Source organism: Dromiciops gliroides, chromosome 3 (assembly GCF_019393635.1).
Source record: "Dromiciops gliroides isolate mDroGli1 chromosome 3, mDroGli1.pri, whole genome shotgun sequence".
NCBI classification, from domain to species: Eukaryota; Metazoa; Chordata; class Mammalia; order Microbiotheria; family Microbiotheriidae; genus Dromiciops; species Dromiciops gliroides.
The window spans coordinates 264,154,561-264,173,962 of record NC_057863.1 but is presented as its reverse complement, the minus strand read 5'-3'; the positions used below and the strand labels follow the sequence as shown (position 1 = coordinate 264,173,962).

Here is a 19,402-nt window from a genome sequence, read left to right as displayed (position 1 = left end):
GTGGTTGCCTTAAATTAGAAGCTTTAGCACCAGTCTTTGGGCATTAAGCATTTATTAAAGCATACCAGGTATTCACGTGGAGTTCAGAAAGTTAAGAAAAGGCCTATCTAGCCTAGAGTTCCAGCCTGGTTGGGTTCTTCCTCAAGTCCTCCACCACGAGCTTGCTTCAATCAGGAACTCTCTTCAAACTGAGTGTGGAAGCTTTTTATAGGTCCAGAGCAGAGTCGGTCCTTACACACTGCTTCAAGATAATTGGTAGACGTCATCCAAATCCATTGTTCACTGGACTTGAAGGTGGTCTCGAGTTGAGTTAGCTTCTGGGAATAATACCTTCTTAAGGGCTAGCCAGGTGTGATTACAATCTAGTTAACCTGAAGTAGGCTAATCAGCAGTCAATCACTCACTTAATTCAATCAGTTTAGACTAATCTCCAGGTGTGCCTTTTAGTATCTGCTAAATCCCATTATTTTATCACAGTAGTTATGGTAAGATGCACACTGATGCGTTTTTAGTAGAGGTGTGAAATGGCACAAGCATTTTTGCAGGGGGCAGGGGATGAGGATGTGCCCAGGGTCACACAGCTAGTAAGTGGCAAGTGTTTAAGGCAGAATTTGAACTCAGGTCCTCCTGAATCCAGGGCCAGTGCTTTGTTGACTATGCCACCTAGCTACCCCTGGTATAAGCATTTTGGAATATGATTTGGAATTATGCAAATAAAATGATTAAAATGTCTATATATTCTGCCCAAAAGATTTCAAGATTTGACTTATATCCTAAGGAAACCACTGGTAAGAAGGAAGCCATTGATAAGAAGAAAGCCCTCATAAAAATAAAATTGAAAGAAAGAAAATCATTGAACTAATGGGAAAAAAACAACCCTAGGAGCTAGTTTTATGAAAGAAAAAAAAACACACAATAAAATAGATTAATCATCGGCTAATTTGATTAAAAAAAAAGAAAGAAAACCAAATTTCTAGTATCAAAAATGAAAAGGGTGAATTCACCACCAATGAAGAGGAAATTAAAGCAATTACTAGGAGCTATTTTGCCTAATTATATGCCAATAAATTTAAAAACCTAAGAGAAATGGGTGAATATTTACAAAAATATAAATTGCCCAGATTAACAAAAGAGGAAATAGAATACTTTAATAATCCTATTTTAGAAAAATAAATTCAACAACAACAACAAAAAATAAATCAAACAAGCCATCAATTCACTCTCTAAGCAAAAATCACCAGGATCAGATGGTCACAAGTGAATTCTATCAAACTTTTAAAGAACAATTAATTCCAATACTATATAAACTTTGTGAAAAAATTGGTAAAGGAAGAGTCCTAACAAATTCCTTTTACAACATAAATATGGTGCTGATACCTAAACCAGGAAGAGCAAAAACAGAGAAAGAAATCTATAGACCAATTTTATTAACATTGATGCAAATCTTTTAAATAAATCTTTCAAGGAGACTATAGGGAATATATCCCAAAGATCATACACTATGACCAGATGAAAATTATACCAGGAATGCAGGGCTGGTTCAATATCAGGAAAATGATCATCATACCTGACCAATATCAATAACAAAAACAAAAATCATATGATTATCTCAATAAATGCAGAAAAAAGCTTTTGAGAAAATACAACACTCAAACCTCTTAACTACACTACAAAGCATAGGAATAAATGGAGCTTTACTTAAAATGATATGAAGTATCTATCTAAAAGCATCATTGAGTATTATCTGTAATGGGGATTAAGGTAGAAGGCCTAATAAGATCAAGGTTGAAGCAAGGATGCCCATTATCACCACTATTATTTGTATCTGAAATGCTAGCTATAGGATTGAGAAGAAAAGACATTGAGGGAAATTATTTTTCTATTATATTAATAACCAATTATTAAATTCAGGTTGAGGCTTTTTCTCTATTTCCTCATTCAGGGTCCAGCCCTTATAGGTCAGTCAGCCAGTCTCTGGAAGGAATGGCAGACGGAGATTTTCCTAATCCTTGGGGTACATGTTCTTTGAGCTTGGTTGCAACCCCACCCTACTATCAAACTTTCCTTTTATTTAGAGTGTAAACAGAATCTAATCTGGGTGAATTTCTGCCCCAAAGCAATATGCCCATGTCCTTTTACATCTCCATTGGAATTTAGGGTAACGGAGTTCACAAAGGAGAAAAGCAATGACTTGCATAGAGATGGCTTCCCTTTGTCCAGATTCCTGGAGGTAGCTGAGTATCATGATCAAGCTATGTTCTCAACAGGAGGAGTTGAAGACTTTTAGCCCACACCCCATTAATTGTTCAACAATCAAGGTTGATCTTCACCTGTCAGGGATACCCCCTTTTCTAAAATTATATTAAGGCTTCCAGTCTCTTCATGTCTTTGTCTTTGGTTACCAATGACCATCTATTTATTGATTATTAGCTAGCTTAACTAATACATTGATTATTAATTACTCAGAAACTCTGTCTCTTAGGTTTTTCATTCATCACATATTGAAAGAATTAGAATAGGCAATGAGGAAACAAAACTATCACTTTTTGCACATGATCCAACAGTATACTTAGAGAGCCCAAGAGAATCAACCAAAAATTTATAAGAATACAAGTCATTCCCCAATTGATAAATAGTCAAAGGATATGAACAGGTGGTTTTCAGAAAAAGAAATTAAAGCTATCTATATAGTCATATAAAATACTCTAAATCACTATTGATTAGAGAAATGAAAGTTAAAACAACTCCGAGGTACCATGTCCTACCTATCAGATTGGCTATTATGACAGAAAAAGAAAATGACAAATGTTATAGGGAATGTGGAAAAATTGAGACACTGATGCACTTTTGGTGGAGTTGTGAACTGATCCATTCCCCATTCTGGAGAACAATTTGGAACCATGCCCAAACAGCTAGAAAACTATGCATACTATTTGACCCAGCAATACACTACTAGGTCTGTATCCCAAAGGGATCAAAGGAAAAAGATATCTCTTCTCTCTCTCTCTCTCTCTCTCTCTCTCTCTCTCTCTCTCTCTCTCTCTCTCTCCCTCTCTCTCTCTCTCTCTCTCTCTCCATATTTATGTTTGTATACCTACACACATATAAACATATACATATATATATATACATATATATATATATATACACACACACACACACACACACACACACACACACACACACACACATATTAGCTCTAAAAAAAAAAGCAAAGAATCAGTGGCAAAGAACTGGAAATTGAGGAGATGCCCATCAACTGGGAGATAGCTAAACAAATTGTGGTACAAAATTGTGATGGAATACTATTGTTCTATAAGAAATGAGAAGCAGGATGCCTTCAGAAAAACTTGGGAAGACTCATATGAACTAATACAAAATGAAGTGAGCAGAACCAGGAGAACATTGTATAAAGTAACAGCAATATTGTAGGATGATCAAGTATGAATGATGTAGCTATTCTCAGCAATATCATGATCCAAGACAATTCTGAAGGACTTACATGAAAAATTCAATCAACCTGCAGACAAAGAATTGATGGAGTCTGAATACAGATCAAAGCATACTTTTAAACTTTTTAAACTTTTTCTTTTTTACTTTGTTTCCTTTTGCAACATGGCTAATATGGAAATGTTTTGCATAATTGCCTTTATATAACCTATATGAAATTGCTTGCTCTCTGAAGAAGGGATAGCAGTATGAAGGAAAGAGTGAATTTGGAACTAAGATATTTTTAAATGAATGTTAAAATTACTTTTACATGTAATTGTGAAAAATAAAATTAAAATTAATCATTTAATTTAGAAAATTGTAAAGATCAAGCATATCTCAAATAAAGAGAAGATTTTCCTAACCTGCCCTTTTGTGAAGGTGAAAGGTTGACAGGTATTGTACATCATAGTTCCCAACTTTTTCAATTTATGGTTTATGCAGATTTTTTTTCTTCTTTCCTTTTTTATCTTTAAAAAATTATTATTTGTTTTATGGGATAGCTCTCCGGGAAGAGAAGAATTAGAGATACGGGGGAAAACTGTAATAATGTAAAAACAGAAAATATTAATAAAAACTTAAAAAAAAAGTTTGAGTTCTTTGTTCTGCCACAATTACTCTAAGTTTCTAGTAGAAGAAATTCCTAATACTCAGACAGTGAGCTGGATTTAAGTGAGGGAGGGCTGTGCAAGGTCACTAACCTCACTCTCTTCTCCATAGCCATCTGAATCCAGTGTCAAGATATCTATCAGCTCAACTGGAGATGTCACTGGATATGTGTGGGTTGGTTTTTTAAAGGCATTTGGTTAATTGACTTGCCCAGGGTCATAAAGATAGTGTCTGAGTGAGATTTGAATTCAGGTCCTGCTAACTTCAAGACTCACCTTAATGTCTTCCATCTTTTCTACAGTTCTTCCCTCTGCCCCAACCCCTGCTATCTATATGTTCAGAATTTGTCCCATACCCAAGTCCTGCATTCTGAGATAATTTCTCTGTCTTAAACAAATTACTTATGGTAGAACCAGCTGTTAAGTCATTTCAGTTGTGTCTAATACTTTGTGACCCCAATTGGGGTTTCCTTGCAAAGATACTGGGGTACTTTGCCATTTCCTTCTCCAGTTCATTTTATAGATGAGTAAATTGAGGTAAACAGGGTTAAGTGACTTGCCCAGGGTCACACAGCTGGTAGGCATCTGAGATGTGATTTGAACTCCGGAAGATAAGTCCGTTTGATTGCAGGCTCAGTACTCTCTATCTACTGTACTATCTAGCTGGCTCTCTGGAAGGTCCCAGTCTTTCACAAACATGACTGATTCAGGGTGTCCAGGTCCTGTTCATACTCATTGTTCAATTCATTGTTCATTTCATTGTTCAATTCAACCACAGAACATATATACCTACCTACTCAAGGCATGAATACCAAATGAAGGGGTTTCAATTCCATCCTTACACTTCAAATCAAATCCTATTTGGAATGCTAAATTCCATGCCCCATGAAGTATGGCCATGCCATCCTATCCATATTCCCTTTGCCCTTTAATCAGAAATTTGGAATCAGTTGTCTATGACGGTGATGGCTAGTACTGGTGATTTGATTTTGTCAGAGTGGATATCTGCTCATTAGCTTGAACAGATTTGTGCTGTTAAAACAGGAGTAAATAAACAAGTCAGTTTTCTCCTTCAAACACAGTAACTCTGAGTAGGACACAAGTAGTGGATATGGTTCCAACGATTCTGCCTTGTGCCTATTCTTGCTGCCAAGTTTGACATCTTAACTTTATAAGCGTTTTATTTCCTTTTCAGTAGGAATATTCATATGTCCTAACCTTAAGGAGTGTTATTTCTGGGGGATACTACACATTCCTTTAAATTAAAACAAAAAATCTTTACTTCCTCTTTGTGGTAGAAATGTAAGCAGGAGTCCACCATCAACCCGTGTACATTTTCCAATAAATACTTACACAGTGGGGAAATCTGGTTTTGTGATAGAAATCTAGTAAGGTGTTAGTGGAATTTGGGGGCCAATGGTGGAATCTGGAGCAAGGGATTTAGATCTTGTCAGGTAGCTTCTCTTTGAGTTTCTCCAGGCTTATCCTTTATCACCAAGCATCCACAAGTGCTTTTCATCCTTGAGTACCTCAACGGTAGAGAGTGATGGAAAATAAATATTGGTAATAGTCATTCTCAACGCCCAGAATAATCCTAAACCCCAGACACCACCACAGTAAATGGAAATGGAGAATTGTCTTCCTTTCTGCTCTCCCGGGATGGAAGCTTTACAAGAGACAAAACCTGAATTTTCCATCTCAGGCAGAGATTTGGGGAATTAAGAGTGGGGAGAAGTTGCAATGAAATTAGAAAAGGTAGTAAAATATAGGCTTACTAAACACAGTGCACAGCTACAAACCCTGTTCAGCCATTGTCCACGCTACAGAAGCTTCTTGCACAGACATCAGTTAGTTGAGATCACTAGTGCCTTGCCCTGAATGTAAGGATAGCCCTCCCAAAAGCCCAGGCTGGCACGCTCACGGGTGAGTGTCGTGCCCTTGCGCACGGGTGCAGAATGTCCTGTCTCTGGGTTACTCCTGTGGGGGAAGGGGCAGCGCGACTGGGCTGAATTCTGGCGCGGACGAATCCTCTTTAGGCACTGTGCACCTGATCATGTTGAGTGCGGAGGGATACTTCGTACAAGCCGCAAAACAAGTTCTCTTTTCCTCTCTCCACCTTCTCCTCCTTCCCTTCCCTCCTTATCCAGTTCAGCTCCTGCTTGGCTTCAGTGCGGCAAGAAGAGGAGCTTGCAATCCCTTTGCTAGGATCGTGGGCAGCCGCTTCTGCACGAGCTGCAGCGGCGGCGGCAGCACCACCAGCAGCAGCGGCAGCAGCAACAGCAGCAACAGCAGCAGCAGAGGGTGTTTTTTTTTTTCGGGTTTTTTTTTTTTTCCTGTTGGACTCAGTCGTTTTTGGAACTACCTACCAGTGTCATCTCCAGAAGATGAACCTTTTCTTTGCTTTCTACTTGCTGGGATTGTTTGTCAGTAACGGGCAAGGTAGGAACCGCGTTGTGTGTGCAGGGCTGTTGTTCTGTCGTATTTTTTCATTTACCTGCCCCTTCTCCCTTCAAACCAAGGAAGCAACAAAGCAGAAAGAGAGATAACGGAAGGACAGAAGAAATTAAATGAGAGCTAAAGCAGTACCTTCCCCCCTTTTTGTTTACACTGAAAATTAGGGTCCCCTCCTAAATCGTATAGATAAAAGAAGGAAAATGACCGAACTGGAGAAAGATGAAATAGCAGGAAGATGTGACAAACTGCCTCTTTAAAGAAATCTCTTTTTCCGAGTTGTCCAAAATGTGGTTATTATTTACATGTGTATTAATGTTAAATGTTTTAAAATATTCCGCAGAAAGGAGGAGGTGTTACGGTGGGTTTTTTTTGAAGTCACAGATATTATAATCATTAAACTTGCTTTTGGGGAGGAAATCTCCCTATTGTGTAAGAAGAAATAGTTCAAGATTCTTTTTCAAGATCTCATTTTCTGAATAAAAAGTGAATAAGGATAGTTTATTTCTGTTCGAAACTAAAAGAAGGGTCGTGGATGCTATGTAAAGAAAAGCAAAGGGGTAAAACTAGGGATGCATTGCAGACATACATTTTCGATTTTTAAAAAATGTTAACATGCAAAGCACCTAGAAAAATGTCTTATAAAATAAATTATGGTTAGTTTTTGTTTGTTTTTGCTTTTATTTCTATTTTTAAAAATAGTCAACAGCAGAACAGTTGGCCTTTGAGAGATTTTTGTGACAGCTACATATATCCTACATAAAGACTAAATATGATTTTATTTGTCTTTTGAGATAGAACTATGTTCATGGTGACCTTTTATCAAAAATGAATAGCAGTGATCTCAATTGTCCAAACAAGTTTGGGCATTTAATTTAGGACATAGGAGCCTAAAGCATGTTTCTTTAGAAGGTTACGTTCATTTAAATAATTTATAAATTGGGAATTGTGGTATACTTTTAATGTGGTATAAAAATGTCTTTCAGAAGAAAAAAAATCAAATTTTAAAATGATTTAGAACATCTTAATATACTGGATTCCAAGCTATCTTTTTCACCTTACCCGTTCATGCACTGTTCATTTCTTTCAACAGGGGGTGGTAGAATACCTTTCTGAGGGGTTGATTTGTTTGTTCCAGGTTTGTTAAGGAAAAATTATTTCTGTCTCATACATACTCACAAATTTTGATCTTTTATGTAATCTAGCTTGACATTTTTGATGTGAAGCTTTGGTTTTCATACCTTTTTCTTCCCCAGATTTTTAGAATTAGGAGATGAGATAATGCAATTGGATAGAGATTAGATAAACCAGAGCCAAGCTAGGGAAAGCTGAGATTGTTGGTGGTGTTTACCAAGTGTCTGAGTTGCTTATATTTTTTCATTAATAACATAGAACCCGTAATTTCCTAATATTGAGATTATTACAAATAAGTGCATTCAAGGCTGTTGTATGACAATCATTGCTATGGTAGTGAAGGTGCAGTAGTAGATGTTGTTATGTTCTGCAGAAAAGCTGCAGCATTGGAGAGCTGCTTATTGTATTCAGATATTAATTTGTGATTTGGATAAATTTTCTGAATATAAGAAAGTCATTGAGAAAATGTATTTATTTGCAAGTAAATAACAAAAGGCGGCATTATAGGAAGCAAATTTATTAGACTCGATTATACTTGTGGCTGATTCAAATCAATTGGCACATTTGGGAATCCAACACTGCAGATATCAAGCAGCTGAAATTTGGAAATGCAAGAGGAAGCTTACAATTTTTAAACATGTATGTTAAATTACTGTTAATAACCATATATATGCTATATCTATATATTTCTGCAAATATACAGGTATATACATAGAACTATTATTTGTATCTGTGAGCTTGGATGTGCACATATAGATATAAGCTTTTGGTTAAACTAACTTAACAGGAGCCCATTATAAGTTAAAGCACCAGATAATTACGGAAAAGATGTGGGGCTGAATCTTATCTTAATTGAAGGATTCCTAATTCTCTGTAATGGAGAATGACCTAATCTTACATGCTTGTGTTTTATTCTCTAATTGAGGATATGTTGGCAAGTGTCTGGTATAACCCATAATTTTATTTATTCTTTGTAAATAGGGGCAAGGAAAAGCTGTCAGTCAGTGAGCCTTGGGTTTGTCTCTAGCATCCCCTTTAGGCTACTTCCTCAACTTGCACTTACCCTCATGGGTTGGTTCCTCAGAGGACAACTGCTGCTCTCAGGTTATAAAGGAACCCTGTGAGTATGCACTCTGAATGCTACAGCCCCGCCAATGTGTCTCCCCATTACAGTCTGATAGGAGACACAATGAATTCATATCAAATGCATTTACTAAGATGGCTTACTTAGAACAGTAGCTACAAAACATTTTTAGAAGCCTGCAGCATACTCTCTCTCAAATAAATTCACACTATCAACAATAACAGTGAGCTTTACAAACTTAGAATATACTGGTAGTGAGGTACAAATATAGGAAACATAGTCAAAGCTACTCACTTCTGTGGTACTATTGGGCCTTGATATTTTTTCTTCATGCAGCATATCTCAGTTTTCCAGGGCTAGTTGTCTTCTTTCCTTCCAGGGATCATGTTCCTTGAAGCTGCTTTTGGCCTCCATCGACTTGTCATTCCTATCTGTGTTTGTCTGGAGAGTATGCGTCCCTCAGTTGTGCTTTGAATTGTCTTGAACTGAATCTCTTGCTGGTTAATGGAGTGTCTCCTACTGGCCAAGTAGCTCCAGTCTGGTTGCAGCTTGGACCGATATAAATTGATAAGCTCCATAACTGCTTAACTCTACCTTAGCTATTTAAAACCTCCAAAGGTGTATCCGTTTTCCAGACTGTCTATGACTGCTGCCCCCTTTGACTTAATAAGAAAGACAAGAGAAGGGAAAAGAAAAGGGGAGGAAGAGAGAGAGAGAGAGAGAGATTGAGAAATTGAGATTCACACTTGACAAAAGGATAAGGGGTGTTAATACCTGATCATTTGTGTTTAAATCCTGTGGCTACTTGACTGAAGGGGGAGAAAGGAGGGAAGGATGGAGTACCAAATCCTTGACACTTAATACTTAAAAGCTCAGCTTTTAAAATTTATGTTTTCAACAATATGCTTGCACTTGATATTATGAAACTATTGCTTTGGAAAGTGGGGAACAGTTAAACTAGGAGAAAGGAAAGTTTTAGAACTACAGTGACTGAATAGGAGAATATAAAAGAAGTAAAAATCTTTTGTTTTTTACCTTTGACTTAAAAGCAGGACAGTATCATAATTAGCTAATAAGACCTAACTTTTAAAATAACAGTATGTGTTCTTTTTCAGTGGAGATTTTGCCTAAATAGTATCAGACAAACACACAACTTCTTTCAACTCTGTAGGATTAATGGAAGCTAGCAAGACCTGGATTTAACTAGAAGAAGAGATTCTGTAACATTTTGATTATTGTTTTTCCATGTATTTAAACTCTGAGACAGAACTACAAAACACATAGCAATACCTTGAGACTGATTCATAGCAGGTTTCCTTTACCTTGGAAGGTACATACTCCCAAAGTTTCCTTGATTTTTCATCAACTTTTTCCTTTTTATTACATATTTACAGTTGAGAATAGGAAATGTCTACTTGATATAGGTAATTTTTTAAAAGAAATTCCCTATTCCTGTTATAAATAAACAAAAAAAATTAAGTAATCACTGTGCTCTAGGGATTGTGTTAGATGGTGGGCATACAAATGGAAAGAAGGAAGCAATCTCTAAAGATTAGGGAGAGAATGTGCATTAGACTAAGATAAAAGCTGTTTCTCTTTTATTCTATAGTGTTGTTAAAGTTGTTGCAGGTCACAACATATACAGCATGTCCCAGAAGTCTTAGTGCAGACTTAGTGTTTTGAGCTATTAAAGCTTAAAATTGACAAAACGTTGGGGTTTTGAACTTAATCTAACAGAATGTAATTCACCATATCATGTAACATATATCACATAACAAGACTCAGAGAGCTATGTTGAGGAAAAGAGGAAGATCAATTGAGAATTGCTGCTTGGGGTGGATGGCATGATACTAATTGACAACAGAAAGTAGTCATATTGCTTCAATTCAGAATGACAAAAATCTACAAATTGGAAGGCACTTTTAGTGAACAGCTAGTTCAGTTTCTGGCTGAAAGGATCCCCACTTTTATATAAGTGAAAAATAGTCATTAATCTTTACTTAGAGACCTCAAGGAAGAGGGAACCCACCGTCTCTCAAGGAAACCCATTCTACTTTTGGTTTGCCCCTAATGGTTAGGAAGTTTTTCCTTGAAATCAAACCTAAATTTTCTTCTTTGCAACTTTCAACTATTGCTTCTGGTTTTTGCCTCCTAGAGTCAAGGAGAAGAAATTTAAACAAACCTATTTCCATAAAGGTTAAATAACTTACCCTGGGTCACACAGCTAATGAGTGTCTGAGGGTGGGTTTGAACTTGGGTATCCTAGCTCTAGGCTCCCCACAAGATCAATTGCACAACCAGCTGCCTCTGATTAACTCACATGGACTCAAGACTCTTCATTGTCTTGATTACCCTTCTCTGGATGCTCTTTAGCTTTTCCATTTCCTTTTTAAACTGTCATGCCCCAAAATGAACACAGCATTATAGCTGTGGAATGATAAGAGCATAAAAGGAAAGGTCAGTCACTTTTTTTTGTTCCTGGAAGCTATGACTACAGCCCAAGATTATTTGTTTTGCTCATATCACTTTTTTTGTGAGGCAGTTGGGGTTAAGTGACTTGCCCAGGGTCACACAGTTAGTAAGTGTTAAGTGTCTGAGGCCAGATTTGAACTCAGGTTCTCCTGAATACAGGGCCTGTACTCTATCTACTGTACCACCTAGCTGCCCCTCATATCACTTTTAATATGAGCTTGTAATCTATTACAACTTTTTCAGACGAACTGTCTAACCATGCTTCCCATCTTCTACACAAAGCTGATTTCTTTTGTATCCAAATGTAAGGCTTGACATTTATCCCTATTAAGTTTATTATTCTTAGATTTAACCCAATGCTCTGAAGAGTATTTTGGATCCTGACTGTTAGCCAGTTCTTCATAACCTATAAATCTAATGAGAATGCCATCTATGCCTTTATCCAAGTCTGATAAAGACCAAGCATAGATACCATGGATACCACTAAAGACTTTGAGCCCCTTTCACAATGAACCATTAACAACTTTTAAGTTCAGAAATCCAATCAGGGCTGAATCCATCTAATTGCTTTATCATCTAATTGTATTATCATCTAGCCCACATCTCTCCATCTTTTTTGTAAGTAATGTATACTTTATCAAGAACTTTTCTGGGGTAGCTCGGTAGCACAGTGGATAAAGCACAGGCCTTAGATGCAGTAGGACCTGAGTTCAAATCTGGCCTCAGACACTTGACACTTATTAGCTGTGTGACCCTGGGCAAGTCACTTAACCCCCATTGTCCCCCCAAATAAAATTTTTTTATAAAAGAACTTTTCTGAAGTTTAGGTTAAATATATTGATAGTGTTCTCCTCAGTTACCAGTTTAGTAACCCTGTCATCAAAGGAAACACACTCTATCATGACTTCTTCTTGATCAAGTGATTATAGTTCATCATAATTACTGCTTCCCTTCTAAACGTTCACCAACTATCTCTTTAATAAAATCTTTGACTTTTGTTTTCTCTGATAAGTAGAAATGAGAGAGCAAAAATATTTAACAGGGTGCTGATACTCAAAATAAGTAAGGTTATAGTGGGGGGTGGAAGTACCTTCTTTCCTTTTATGAATTAAAGTCACCTGGCCCAGATTTACATTCTTCTGTACTGAAAGAACTGGAAGCTATGATTGCTGAGCCACTGTCCATAATATTTGAAAAGATCACAGATAATGGGAGAAGTGTCAAAGAATTAAGAATTTTCTAAAAAGGAATAGAGTTTGTGAACTCTAGGGCAGTGAACTTAATTTTAATTGCTGGGAAAATTCTTATATGGAACGTTAAAGAGAGTTAATAAACATATAGGAATGGAGTGATGATTGCAAAGAGTCAGCATTGATTCATCAAAAACAGGTAGCCTTCGGGCAGCTAGGTGGTGCAGTGGATAGAGCACTGGCCCTGGAGTCAGGAGGACCTGAGTTCAAATCCAGCCTCAGACACTTGACACTAGCTGTGTGACCTTGGGCAAGTCACTTAACCCCAATTGCCTCACCAAAAAAAAAAACAAAACAAAGCAACAACAACAAAAAACCAGGTAGCCTTGTTTCCTTTTTTGATAAGATTATTTAGAAAAGGTAAATAAGAGAAAGAAATTACGTAGATATAATTCACCTTTAATTTTAACAAGGTGTTTAATAAATCATCCTGTGCCGTTCTTTTGGATAGGATAAAGGAATATGGACTAGATTATAATAAAATTAGTTAAATTTGGAACTAGTTGAATGACTGAACTGAAAGAGTAGTTGTTGACTTCATTAAATTTGATTAATCAACTTGGCAGGAAGTCAAGTGGCATGTCCTGTGCTGTTTAACATTTTTATCAACAACTCAAATAATGGGATAAATGGCATGCTTATCTACTTTGCAGGTAGTAGAAAGCTGGAAGGAATACCTAACACTGTAGATGATAGAATGATGAATCAAAAAGGATCTTGGAAGGTGGCTGGCTCAACAGACTGAATCCAATAAAATTATATAAATGTAAAATCTTATATTTGGGTTAAAAATTGTTAAGTACAAGACAGCTAAGGCATGGTTATACATGATTGCTTGAAAAAGATGTAAAACAGTCTTAAACATTTTTTGCATCATGGATTGCTAAGTCAATTTAATAAAGCCTATGAACCCTTTCTTAGAATAATGTTTTTAAATAATTTAAAGAATTGCTAAATTTTAGTTAAAGGACAGCAAAAATAAAGATGTGCTTTTTTGCCTATCCAAGTTGATAGACAACCTGAATATCCAGTTAACCTAAGGGGCCCATGGACCACAGGTTAAGAAGCCCTTATTGGGTGATTTTAGTGGACTACCATTTCAACATGAGTCAGAAAACAAACAGCTCATGTGATTTTGGGCTATAAGAAAGACATATCTTCCAGGAATAAGGAAGTATTAGTCCCTCTGTACTGTGTCAAAACATATCAGGAGAATTATTTTACATCCATTTCTAGATGCCGTAGTCCAAAGAAAGGTATTGGTAAGTTAAAAAGTTCCAGAAGGGGGGCAGCTATATGGCGCAGTGGTTAAAGCACCGGCCCTGGATTCAGGAGTACCTGAGTTCAAATCCGGCCTCAGACACTTGACACTTACTAGCTGTGTGACCATGGGCAAGTCACTTAACCCCCATTGCCTAAAATAAATAAATAAATAAATAAAAAGTTCCAGAAGAAGGCAACCAGGATAGGGAAGGACCTTTTGGCCATTTCACATTAAGCACGTTTAAAAGAACTGGTAGGGGCCGCTAGGTGGCGCAGTGGATAAAGAACCGGCCTTGGATTCAAGAGGACCTGAGTTCAAATCCAGCCTTAGACACTTGACACTTACTAGCTGTGTGACCCTGGGCAAGTTACTTAACCCTCCCTGCCCTGCAAAATAAAATAAAATAACTGGTAGATGTTTAGCTTTGGGAAGAGAAAATAGAGGAGAGGAAGAAACTTGATAGCTGTTTTCAAATATCTGAAGGGCAAATACAGAAAAGAAATTGGACCCATTGTTTTTTGCCCCAGAGGGCAGAGTCAGGTACTATGGGTGGAAACTGCAACGAGGCAAATTTGGTCTTGGTTTCAGGAAAATCATTTAACGTCAGGTGTCAGGAAATATATTGGAAAATTGGTGAAAATAATTGGTGTCTGGAAAAAAACACACCAGGATGGCCAATTTGAGGTTTTAGAGGGGATTCTTTTTCAGGCATGTGTAGGGCTAGATGGTTGCTGAGTTTCCTTCCAAGTCAGATTATGTGATTTTGTAATTCTGAATTATAAACATTTGAGTCAGGTGGATTTAAAAAATCATTCAATTAAACAAGAATGTTTATGCCTGCTTCAGGGATCTCCAATCCTTTCTGCCAAAGAAGATCACAACCCTTCTCTATCTTACTAAAGAGTTCTGTAAGTTGCTGGGACTGAAAGAATTTCCCATTACAGGTGATCATCCTCTCCAGATTTAGTGAAGTGGATTCTCAAATGACAAATTTACACAACCTCTCTGGGTTGATAATCAAAACTTTCCCAGCTTGACTGATCTTGCTTGATATAACTTTTTATCTGTTTGCAGTTTTGAGAGGCCAAGCTCACCTTTGTATATAATTAGGCATCAGAGTAAAATTTTAATGGAAGGTTTTCTCCTATTGCCTCCTATAGAAATAACAAAATCATTAATATATGTGATATATTTTTTGAGTTCTTTATGATATATGTATATTTAAATCACCTGTATTTCTGAATATAATCCCTCTAGTGTCCCATACACAAAGACCCCTTCATCCCTCATAACAAACTTCCTGTAAGATTTAATCTGCCTTGGTACTCACATCTCATCAGTACTCTCTGACCCTCTGATTGGATCCTCTGATTAGAGGACAGAATCATGGGCCCCAGGGCCTCTATTTAAGGAAGGGACTCAGCACAGTTTTCTCCCTCATTTCCCAGCAGCTACACTGCTTTTAAACTTCTTTGGATTCCTTCATCATGCCTTCATGCCTGTTACCTTCCCTTTCCAGCCTCCTCTGTTTTCAGCAGCCTTTTGTGTCTGCCTTCCCCTGTTAGTTTTCCCCCATTGTTTAGCAGAGTGCCTGGCACATAGTTTGTGTTTAAATTTTTAAGAGGGAGAAAGAAAGCAGTTCAGAAAAACAACCAACTTGTAAACTATAACATATATGCCAAACCCATAATCCACAAACTGCAAAGAAGGGAGAGTGGTGCATAATTATGGAGTTCTTTTTTTCCACTTTTTTTCATTTTATGCTATTGCAATCATAGTATATATTCTTTTCCTGATTCTGCTTATCTCACTTTCTATAATATAAGCCTTTCTTAATTTCTCTATATTGTTCATAATTTCTTATTGTACAAAAAAATCCATTACACATGTGCCAGTTTTTAGCCATTGTCAAATCAGTGGGCACCTACTTTGTTTTTAATTTGTTGCTACCATAAAAGTGCTGTAATGAACACACACATGTACCAGTAAAATGATGCTGTGAATATATATGCATATATTCTGTATAATTTATTGTTTATATACTATATGGCATGTATAGTAGGGTATATTATGTGTCTAGTGTAATATATATCATATAATACTGTTATTAATACTATATGATATGTAGTATTTTACATAGTACATAAGGATGTATTATATATAAAACATTACTATACACTACATAATATATACTACTGAATGTTAGCTTTGATTATTTTTATTCTATCTTTAATATATAGATATACTATGTCATATACTACATAAGATACAATACATGTGTTGCTGTGTGATATATACATTATAGTATAACATAAAGCTTATAAAATATATAATATGTATACTATGTACTATATAGCCTTATATATAATACATGTGAATATATATTAATAAAAGTTCTTTATGGCAACATCATATTATGGGAGAGAAAGAACCTTCTTTGGGGTGGGAGGTGTCTTACCAAGTAGTGTAATCTCCAGGTAAAAGGATAGGACTGTTTTATTCATATTTGTTTTACATAATTTCAAATTGCTCTCCTAGAAAGGTCTGATCATTCCACAGCGCCATCATCAATATACTAATGTCTGATTTCCCATAATCCTTCAACACCAACTATTTCCATCTTCTGTTATGTTTGCCATTTTTCTGGGTATAAAGTAAAACCCCAAAAGCTGTTTTGATTTACAGTTCTTTTATTATTAGTGATTTTGAGCATGTTTTCAAATTATTAATAGTTTGCACTTCTCCTTTTGAAAACTTTGTCTATTTGACCATTTATTCATGAGGCTCTTCAGATTATACATTTGCATTAACTCCTTATATGTCTTGGATACTATAACCTTTTTTGGGAAATATCTGTTACAGATGTTTTTATTGCTAATCATCAGCTTCCCTTCTTATCCTAGATGCACTGATTTGTTTTTATGCAAAAGTTTTTTACTTTAATGTAATTAAAATGATCTTTGTTCTGATCTTTTTTTTAGTTGAGAAATCATCCTTTAGCTGTATCTATAAAAGATACCTAATCTTCCCTTCTAATATGGGAAGTGGGTGGTAGTACCTTTTTTATCCAGATTGCCTATTATGAGTTTATTATTTTATACGGTATAAAATGTTGATCCAACCCTAATTTCTGCCAAAATACTTTTCATCTTTCTCAGTAATTCTTGTCAAATAGGAAATTCTTCCTGAAGTAATTTAATTTTTTAAATTTCTCAATTACTAGGTTATTGAATGTATTTTTATTATTCTACCTTTATTTTGTTCTACTTTTATATTTTAACCACTATAAAATAGTGGATTATTGCTTTAAAATATAATTTGAAATGAGATATAAAGTCTTATTCTCCCTTCATTCCTACTTGGGTTTTGTTTTGTTTTTTAAGATCACAAGATTTTTGTTGCTTCTAATGAATTGTATTATAATTTTTTTCTAGATTTGAAAAGTATTCTATTAGAAGTTTCATTAGTACATTACTGAATTTGCAAATTAATTTTAGCAATAGGGTAATTGTTATTATATTGATGTGGCTCACCAATGAGCAATGAAAATCTACCACTTATTTAAATTAACCCATTAAGTCATCCATAGGGGAAATTAGGGTCTGGTCCTGCTGCTTTCCCTATTCTCCTTTTCAAAAACAGAGGTCAACCAGACCCAAACTTGCCCCCATCCCAGGGGGAACTCATTCAGCTTTGGCTGGACTGTTCTGATTGCTCACCTTAGATCATGCATCACTTTCCATGCAGCTCTCCCAGGGAAGCTGGTGCTTACTCAACTTGGGCATCTTCTCCTTTGCTCTGCTTTCACCATCTTGCTCTTGGAACAGTAACCAAGTTAATGTAACTTTTGCTACTCTATGTAACTTTTGGCTGCTCTATGATTCCTTTCACAATCTCTGAAACTCCCCATATCAAAACTCTCTTCCCCCTACATGTATTGAATCACCTAATTAGAGTATAAACTCCTTTACAGCTGGGATTTTTTCACTTTTGTTTCGGTATGTGCTCTGCATTTAGTAGGTGCTTTCTATGTTCTTTTTCATTCATTCAAACATCCATTCATTATTTCTTTAAAGAGTTTATAATAAAATTCATATAATTCTTGAGTGTGTATGTTGGTAGACTGGTTCCCAGTATTTTATGTATTTTGTAGGTACTTTGAACAGGATTTCCTTTTTTATACTTTTCTTCTGAAATTTGTTATTGCTCTATGTAAATACTGTTGGTTTTTTTCCTGGCTTTATTTTGAACTCTACTTCTTTACCGGACTATTGGTTTTTTTTAAGTTTTCAAAGTAAAACTAAGCTGAACAGATTTTCCTTAAAAGTTGAGAGAGAAAATAATATATTGAACTTCTTGACATCAGCAAATATAAAAAATTTTATTAGATTGTTTTCTTATTGCTCCTGGTACATTTTTAACACTATGTCAAATAACAGTGTGGACAGAGGAGTTCTTGTTTCATTCCTGTGTTGTGAGAAAAATAGCTATGCAGTCATTGATAGGTTTGTCACTACGAACACCCAAAGCTCAAGAGGCAAAACCTCGGCTTTAAAGCACAAGGCCAGAATTTAAAACAAAAACAGAACAAAATTCTAAACCCTGATTAGAATGTTCACAAAGCTTATATGGTTTTCAGTTACATCAGATACAAATACTTTTTTGATCTTATCTTCTTGACAAAGAGTAGGCAGATTCTCACTCAAAACTCAAGCACCTGATAGACACTGGAGAAACATTTTGGCATATAGAGATAAACTAAAGAGAATTACATTTCAAAGCTAGGCTTGTGAGAGTCACTTTAAGGCGACATTTGGAGAGTTTACAATGGACCAATTGAGAGGGGAGATTTACATGCCAAAAGATGACTGCACAGCCAAAGCCCGGTTGTGGAGGCATCAATAAACAAAGAGAGAGGAATGGTCTGGAAGTCTAGACCATGAGGGGCAGGTGTTATAAATTCCTTTTTACTTGGTCTGATTCCTCATCTTACATTAAAAAAAAAATGCATGAGTCTTCAGCTAATTTTTAACATCTCATGGGAAAAGCCCCAGCAGCCTATATAAACCTTCCCAGCAAAAGTGGTAGCTCTTAGATTTAGATGTAATGTTTTTTATCGTTTTAAAAATGATCTACTACTTGTTTCATAGGGGTCCCCCCCTTTTTCAGCATAAATGAGTGCCATACTGTGGCAGTTAGGTGGCATGGTGGTTGGAGTGCCAGAAGTAGAGGCAGAAAGACCTAAATTTGAATCCTGTCTCTGAAACTTACTAGGTGTTAGTTAACCTTGCTATACCTCAGTTTTTTTTAATCTGTAAAAGAAGGCTAATGATAGTGCCTACCTCACAGAGTTATGAGGATGATCAAGTAAGATAAGTAAAATGTTTTGTTATTATTGTCTTTTGTCAAAAGCATTTCTCCCCCCTGTGTGTATTGGTATGTCAACCTGAAATTTTAATGAAAACAGTCAATACAACAAAATTGCAGTTTTTAATGGGACAGAGGAGTTGCAGCTCTTGCAAGAGCTGTAGTACTAAAGACAGGGCCTGGGAATAGGGTTTACCTAGGGTACTAAAACGAGAGTAATGAGACTGCCTGGGGGGTGGGTGGAGTTCAGTGTCTCATAGTTTCGCCAGATGCGTTCTTTTTT

General features: G+C 36.2%; 1 protein-coding gene across 2 annotated transcripts in view; it reads left to right on the top strand.

The window, feature by feature from the left end:
* The first annotated feature begins 6,145 nt into the window (after positions 1 to 6,145).
* Positions 6,146 to 19,402, top strand: part of NCAM2 (neural cell adhesion molecule 2) — a 269,560-nt gene continuing 256,303 nt past the window's right edge. The window contains exon 1 of one of the 2 annotated variants that reach the window (XM_043993010.1): positions 6,146 to 6,536. In XM_043993010.1, the coding sequence (XP_043848945.1) occupies positions 6,482 to 6,536 (55 nt within the window). In that variant the 5' untranslated portion in view covers positions 6,146 to 6,481. The remainder of the gene's footprint in view (positions 6,537 to 19,402) is intronic. The other variant, XM_043993011.1, reaches the window with a different exon arrangement.